A 7,878-nucleotide genomic window follows, 5' to 3' on the forward strand; every position below is an offset into this window, starting at 1 on the left:
GACTGTTCCCAGAGCAGATGGTTACTGATGGTAATGGAGACTTCATGCGTGTATCACAGATGTTTGGATACAGAGAAATAGCTGATATTGTTTTCAAGGTAAAACTGAGTCAGCAAGATGTGAGCATGCTACCCCCGTTGTTTCTTTGGATAATTAGTGGAAAATGGAAAAACAACTTGTACCGCACACTCACACATGAGGGGTCACTGCCAGCATGGTGGTGGGCACAGCCTCTTCCCTCTCTCCCATGTACACTTTGTCAATAGAAATGCCCATGTGCTAAGCATTTGTCTTCACGTGAAAACAGCCTGCTGTGTTTTGGGCACCACCAGGCTGCATGAAAGTATGCACCACACCATCAACAGCACAGCCACTGAAACCCTTTTCTCGAGGGGTTATTCTTTCCCAACAAAATGCAAGAAATTCCCAGGGTAAAGCTCTAGAGAAAAAACTATCTGAGAGGTCTCTGGGAATGTAAAGTGGTGATGTAAGCTGTATTTATTTTTAAATGGATGGAGTACATTTGGAGCTGGGGTGGTACAACATTAGTCCTCAAGCAATTAACGTGCAAACCCAGACAGGGAATGTGGCTAACCCCACTCACAATGGCAAGGGCCACTGTAACACAGTCCCTATAGAGCCCCCACCTGCAATGCTGCCCAGTCATCAGATGTTGCCGTCCAGCTGCAGGCACCCTGCTGCAGGGATGCATAGATTTTCCTCTCCATGCATCTTGCAGTGCTCCAGCACCCAGCAGGCACCCCGCAGCACTTCCAACACTGCCTGGCCCCTTCCAACAGAAGACATGCTGTCCAGCTTCATCTCCTCTGCAGGGTACTGGCGAGGCGGGGAAGGGCTGTTTGTGCTGGCTGACACAAACAGTTTCATGTCTCCTGGACAGGGCCAGCCATCCTCATGGGCTGCTTGAAATGCTGGAATTCACCAGATGTTTGCTTTGGATGCCGTTGTGTTGTTTCTGGGCAGGGCCTGAGGAGTGCTGCTGGAACAGGCACAGCGCCTCGGGCAGCCATGCCAAGGAAACAATGCCCACTGTTGGGAGCTCGGCCCGCTTTGTAAACAAAAAGGGCCGTTTGCCCTGATCTATGGCCCCGTGGAAATGAGGAGAAAGGTGGCTCGGCCCAGGTCCTGGGGAAAGCTGGAGCAGGGCCAGGAGGAGAGCAACCATTTCCAGACTCCAGGCATCTGGCTTCCTCTCCATGTCCCTTCCGTGGGTCTCCACCACTGCCTTTGAGCAGCCAAGTGAAACATATAGCGCAACATCCTGATGCCTGGAGCGCACTGCAGACTTCTCCCAAGGAGGCTGTCTTATAGGACAGAAAGAAAGCAGAACAATGGATGCTGTAAGTCCAGGCTTTGTCTAGCACAGCCAGCCTTCCCCCACCTTGCCAGCAGTTACCCAAAAACTTCTGGGGCCCCTTGCCTGGCAGATCAGTTGTGGGGCAGCTCCTGGGAGCAGCCCACAGCTTTGAACACTTCGGGGATGTGGCTGTCCAGTTTGGAGATTATTTTGTAAATGGGCTTCTTCCAGGAGGGGTCAGCATCCCTGCCTGCCCTCACGGCGCTGAAGAACTCCTGCAGCGTCAGGCTGGCCACCTCCAAGAAGTGGCTGGGCACCTGCAGACAGATGGGCGGGTGGGCCCCTGGGCAGGTGGGCCCCAGGGGGTAGGCCCTGCGCCCCATACCCTGGCCCCTCACCTGAAAGTCATTCCCTTTGTTGTAATGCATGTTGAGGGAGCGGAAGAGCTCCGAGTCCCGTGAGACACGCAGGGCCGCGACCTCCGCGACACCTTCAAGCAGGGCCTGCCGGGCAAACTTCTCCACCTGGATGTAGTAGAACTCACGGAAGTTGCTGAACCACTTGATGAGCTGGGAGTTGATGCAGCGGCTGAACTGCCCGGACACAGTGGGAGAGGGGGCCTCTCAGCAACCCGGCACCAAAATCCCCCCCCTCCCCCCCGTGATCCCACCGTGCATCCCGCAGCAGGTCTACCTGCACGTCGAGGAAGTAGGACCTCAGCAGAGCCGAGCTGGGATAGCGGGTGAAGAAGAACATCAGTTTGGCCTTCTTCAGGTGGCCAGGGGTCAGCGCCTCCTGGATGTGGGCTTGGAGTCAAGGAAAGCCTGCACACGGCAGCCCTCATCTGCCATAACCCATCCCCTGCAGCCTGGTGTCACAAGATGGCTGAGGACGGTCCTCTGGGTCCTGCTCGAGCAGGGACACCCAGAGCAGGGTGCCCAGGCCCATATCCAGGTGGCTTTTGGAAATCTCCAAGAAGGAGACTCCACAGCGTCTGAGAAACTTGTGCCAAGACAGTTAAAACAAATTAATAAGGGCATTATCCAAATGCCTCTTGGATGCTGGCAAGTGTGAGGCATCAACCACCTTTCTAGGAGGGTTGCTCCAGTGTTTGACCACCCAGTATTTTCATAGTGGGGAGGAGAGTTGGTTTTTCCCATCAGCATCCCTGAGGAGCCAGGCCATTCCATCTGCCCCAAAGGATACGTGCGTAGGGGTGAGGGGTGTTCTGTTCCCCTCCACCATGTCAGGGTCCAGGGGCCTCACTGCCAATGGCTGCAGCTTGGTGACTTCCCAGCGTGCATCTGGGGGCTCTGGGGGCCACCTCTCTGGGGCATTAGGGCTGCCCCAGTGGCTGCACGGGGTGTAGACCAGCAGCTGGCCCAGCAGCTGACTGTCCTGCACTGCCAGGGCAGCTGAGCCCAGCCTGTGACCCACACGGGGTGCCTGATGGGGGTTTCTGACCCTCCCTGGGCTGAAGGATCTGGCCTGAGAGCTCTTCCCCGATGACAGTGATGGTGCTTCAGGCCGGGGGGAGCCCAGGGTGCTTGGGGAGAGTGCCTTAGCAAGCAGTTTTCTGCCTTTCCCATCAGGAAAATGCTCTTCCCTGGCATCCGGCTCTCGCTCTGGGTTCTGCTGTATGAGGTGGCTGGCTGCCTTTGGCCACACAGTCTTCAGGACGGAGTCCACCACACGGGATGTCACCCCAGCCAGCTCATGCTTCAGGGACTGCGAGAGCACCCTGGCCACTGAGGGCAGGACTCCTGCACTGCCTCTGTCTTCGTCATCCTCCCCCACACTGGGCCCATCCACCTCCAGGATGCTCTCCCAGAGAGTGGCTTTGTGTGGATGGTGGGTGGTGGCAACACCATCCCTGCCCACTCTGTCTCCAGCTTTACCAGGAAGCAGCTGTGCTTTTCCAGCACCTTCCTGGATTTGGGCAGTGTCTCCAGAGTCACAGACCTGGGAGAACCTCTCCTGAAGCCACCTCAGCTGCTGCTCTAGAAAGCAGAGCTGCTCCCTCAGCTGCTGGCACTCTGCTGCGTGGGGGCTGCCCCTGCCAGATGCCCCTTTCCCAGCCACCCCTGCACCCTGCTGCTGGGGCACCCTCGGCTTCCTCTTGCCCTGGTGGGGCACTTCCCCACCCCTCTCCTTGCCCTGCCCCAAACCTCCCTCCATGCCCATGTACGAGGCCTGGTGGGCTGGAGGGAGGCTCATGCCTTGGATGATGCTCTCCACTCTGGCCCTCTTGGCTTGTAGGTACTCATCAGAGAGTTGCTCCCCATCAGCTGCACAGGGCGCAGGAGCAGAGCCATGAGTTCTGGTGATAGCCAGGGCTTGTGCTGCTTCTTTGAGAGGCACACCAAGCTCATAGCCCTGGGGCAGCTCCACTGCAGAGGAAGGGAAAAGAGTGCAGGAATCCAGGCTCCTACTAACCGCAACATGGCTGAGCAGCTGTGACATGAGGGATGAGCTAGGGGAAGGCAACAGAGAGTCTCTCTGGAAACAGGGCTCCGTTTTCAGCCCTTGGCTGTGCCTTGTGGTGACACACTCTCTGTCCTGCTCGGGGGCAGTCCTGCCATCCCCCGCGTCCTCTTTCTGCCTGAGCACCAGTGAGCCGCCCTGCAACTGGTAGGGGATCATTTCCAGGGACGGACTGGTGGGTGTTCCCAGCGATGCTTCTGCCAGCTAGAGGCACAGAGCTGAGGAAAGAGCAAAATATCACCTGGCAGGACCAAATACAGCTACCCTCCATGCGTGTGAACAGAGATTTTTCCAGCTCCCACCTGACAGTAGGCATTTGTGGTGCCTGGAGCCCACTTCCAATGGTTTGGGCCCTGGATGCGCCCGGCAGTGAGGGCTCTCTGCACCACAGCTTTGCCCCAGAGGGGCTGGATATCCATCTCACTGTGCCTTGACCACAGCTTCTCCCCTGCCCCTAGGAAATAGGAGCCTCAGGTGTGTGGGGGGGCATAGGCTAAGAGCGATAAGTAGAAAGGGAGATCATCTTTGGCAAGAGTCCCCTTTGAGCTTGTAGACTGTGGTACAAGTGCACAGAGCACCAGACAGAGCCCTCCTCCAGGTGCACCTGGGCAAAGATGTTTGCAGGTGCCACTGGGTGCTGGCATTGTCCCCGGGCATAGGGACAGCGGCTAGAGCTCTACAGAAGGCATTCACAGCATGGAGCAGTTTGAGCCCCAAGGGCACAGGGATGGACAGCATCTGCCATCCCACAGTGTTGGGCTGGTGGGAAGGGGCACAGCAAGGGGCTAGAAGCAGAGAGAGCACAGTGTGACCACTGCTAGCTGGACGTGTTGGGATAGTGGAGCTAAGGGCTTGTTAAAACAGAATAAAAGGGATGGGGATTAATGGGGAAGAGAAGAATTCCTGAGCCAGCAGCCTCGGGCTTAAAATTGTCACACTGAGTGCAGGCAGCCAGCCACCCCTCCTCTCGATAGCTCTGACACCTTTGAAAAAGGAACAGCAAAAGCTCATGTCCTGGGCTGTTACAGAGTAACAATCTCTATGGAATGCTGCCTTACCAACCACATTAATTAGCAGCAGCTCTACATGCCTGAAGTAAAGTGGTTGTATGCCTTCTTAAGCCATCTTTAAAGTGCCTGAGATTTTTTTACCTATATCCAGACACATCTGATCATTTTCAATGCTGTCAATCTCCTATCCCCATGACTTTTCTCTACAGCAAGTCCTCCTCCGGGTTACTGAGTGGTTTTAAAAAAAAAAAAAAAAAGATTCTACTCACTCTTTTCAGCAGGTCATTTTTATCAATTAGCCCTTTATTCCAGGTTGGTGTTTGGGAGAGCAGCTCTACCTTTGGTAAGTCACACACCACGACTCATCACTCCAGTGCAGGTCCTTGGGCTCGTCTCCCCTGTAAATTGCACTGTCCCATCATTTCGAAAGACCATTGTCCCTCTCCCCTCCTCTGTCACACCTCTCCAGATCCTCTGCTGCTGCTCCATCCGTGACAAACCATTTTCCAGGCCACCTAACAGCACTTGTTGCTCTCCATGTTGCCTCCCCTCCCTCCCAGTTTTGAGGTTTCCATTTCCCCAGCAGTGTGGCTGCTTGCTCTGCCGAAGGTCAGCGCAAGGCCCGGCTGCTGGCAGCTCTTGCTCACCCCTTTCCCAGCGAGCTTCACCCTCAGCCACATACTGCTCCTCAGAGTACCAGCTGCCTACAGTAAAGCCACACAGCAAATGCAAGGTACACATATATCCCAGCCCAGTGTTCTGGCCCAAATAAACTGCTCCCGCTAACAGAATCCTCTCCCTGCAGTTAGCAGGTGGGTGCTCCCATTCCTGCTCCTGCTACCAGCCTTTACCAGTGCAGTCTTCCAAAATAGTAAAAAGAAGCTGATGCTCCTCCAAATTGAAGAAAAAGTCCAAGGAGCAAAATGAAGCTGCCCAGAGAAGCAGGAAGGTATGTCCTCCCCAGACAGCAGCCACCCCGCAGAGCTCCCCATCCACTCCCTGCTGGGAGCACCACGCACTGGGCAGCCTGTCACCCGAGAGCCTTTCTGAGCTGCCCCATTTCTGCCACCAACAAAGGGCCCCAGCCCAAGCCATGTGTGTCCCACTCACCTGGGCTGCCAAGGTGCAGGATGTGTGCTGGGTGCTGTGGGATGCTGGAGAGGCCACCCGGCAAGTCCTCCTGCTACGCCCATGTCCTATAAAGAGGGAGTGGGGTGGCCTGAGGCAGCCAACCAGCTGGGAACAACTCCTGAATATGCAGATGTACATCCAGGGGTCCAGTGACCTGTCTCAGCATCCCCCAGGCTTACAGAAATGATAACAATGTTGTTGACTGTAAATCTCCCAAAACACATTCAAAAGGACAAGTGTTTGGAGAGGAGACATTGCTTTATTCTGGGCAGGGCACAAGGTGGAATATTCCCACAAATCAAGTGCTCTGAATCTTTATGCTGGATTCCATTTATAGTCAAAAGTTTTCACTATATGTCTACCTAATACATAAGTGACAACTATCCATTACATATTCATAGGTTTATGTGAGTAAAAGGTTACATGACATATTTGAATCTTCTGTGCTTGCACAGGGGTCTTCAGTGGTTGTTTGGGGAGGCATCCCACTCCTCACTTTATCCGTATTTGGGCACAAGGACATATAATCTCTTCTGATTGGTTCCTCTTTTGGACTTGTGCCCTCATCTCAAGGATGTTGTCGTTGTGAGTCTTATTTATGGCAGTCTTGGATCTTTGAAGAGAAACATCCCATCTTGGGAAGGTTGTTTATCATAGATAAGAAGGACATCTGGAACTTAAAGCAGAGCTTCAACCTTGAGCAAAATACCTCAGACAGACAAAAATATTAAATAATCAGCTCTTGAGACATCTCCAGCACTAGGCTGAGCAGCCCATCAGTTCCCCATATCCATCATGGCAGAGCACTATGCAGTGCCTGTCAGGCTCTGCAGCTCAGCCGTGCTGTGGCAGCTGACGGGCTGGGGCCCAAGAGGAGGGAATCCCTGGAGCAGAGAGCTACATCCAGCATCCTCCATGCAACACTGCACAATCGTCCCACCACTTAGCACAAGCTTGAGAGAGCTGGGAAGCTACAGTTCGATCTGACAGCACTCATCCAGGACCCAAGACAATGGATCATTCATGAGATGACATAAATACACCAGGCTAGAGGCAAGTGGTACCCATGGCCTGGAGCTTCAGGTGCACCCAATTCATGCTGAAGGTGCCCAGGTGCTTCTGATGTTCCCCACTGTGGTGATACCAGGGGTCCACAATGTAGGAAATGGTTGGGAAGGCTTTTCACCAGAGGGTGGTTGGGCATAGAACAGGCTCCCCAGGGCTGTGGTCATGGCTCCAAGCTGATGGAGTTCAAAGAGCACTTGGACAATGCTCTCAAACACAGAGTTTGAAATTTGGGTGGCCCTGTATGGAGCTAGGAGTTGGACTCAATGATCCTTGTGGGTCCCTTCTAACTCAGGATGTTCAGAGATGCAGTGCAAAGTCTCTACCTTGCTGACTGTAGGGTGCTCTAGAGATATTCCTACCACATCATGTCCCAACCTCTGCTCCAGGACTGAGCTGCCTGACATTTGGTGCAGGAGGCCAAGAGTGGATGGAACACCTGGAGCTAGACAAAACCAAACTGCCTCTGCCATTGCCGGGTCACCATCTACCTTGCCTCCATGTACTTAATAAACACTGTGATGCTTGTTTTATTAATTTGGTAGGTAAGTGGCTGTGGTTAAAAGCAATCGACACTGGGCAGTCCTGCTCGAGGGTCTCTGCCCTCTATAGACAAACCGCAGAGAAACCCCTGGCAGAGAGCCTTTCTAGCACAGCTGCTTTATTTTAAAGCAGTCAGTACGTCTTTGAAGCCTCAGAGACAACACCCTATTGATTTTTCTTCAACCTTTTTTTGAAAATCATACCAAGGATATTCAATGCAAATTTATATTAGGAGACAATTCTGAAGATTGCAGTTTGCCATTGATGTATTATTAACCAACAGCTAAATTAAGGATGTGTGTGTAATCTTGAGAGATGTTGATTACC

General features: G+C 53.6%; 1 protein-coding gene across 5 annotated transcripts; it reads right to left on the minus strand.

Annotated features, from left to right (window-relative positions):
• PROX2 (prospero homeobox 2) lies at positions 449 to 6,160 on the minus strand. 5 transcript variants are annotated; one of them, XM_021402092.1, is made up of 7 exons: positions 5,923 to 6,155; positions 5,082 to 5,210; positions 2,525 to 4,020; positions 2,012 to 2,113; positions 1,717 to 1,911; positions 1,418 to 1,635; positions 1,230 to 1,321 (listed from the first exon to the last, which is right to left on the minus strand). In XM_021402092.1, exons 3-6 carry the CDS (start codon positions 3,959 to 3,961, stop codon positions 1,450 to 1,452), a joined length of 1,920 nt encoding a protein of 639 aa, XP_021257767.1. In that variant the 5' UTR covers positions 3,962 to 4,020; positions 5,082 to 5,210; positions 5,923 to 6,155; the 3' UTR covers positions 1,230 to 1,321; positions 1,418 to 1,449. The 5 variants fall into 5 exon arrangements, with proteins under 5 accessions (XP_021257762.1, XP_021257763.1, XP_021257765.1 ...); XM_021402091.1 differs by having other exon boundaries at positions 1,234 to 1,325; XM_021402087.1 differs by lacking the exon at positions 1,418 to 1,635 and having other exon boundaries at positions 449 to 1,325; positions 5,923 to 6,160.

Source organism: Numida meleagris, chromosome 6 (genome assembly GCF_002078875.1).
Source record: "Numida meleagris isolate 19003 breed g44 Domestic line chromosome 6, NumMel1.0, whole genome shotgun sequence".
Taxonomy (NCBI): Eukaryota; Metazoa; Chordata; class Aves; order Galliformes; family Numididae; genus Numida; species Numida meleagris.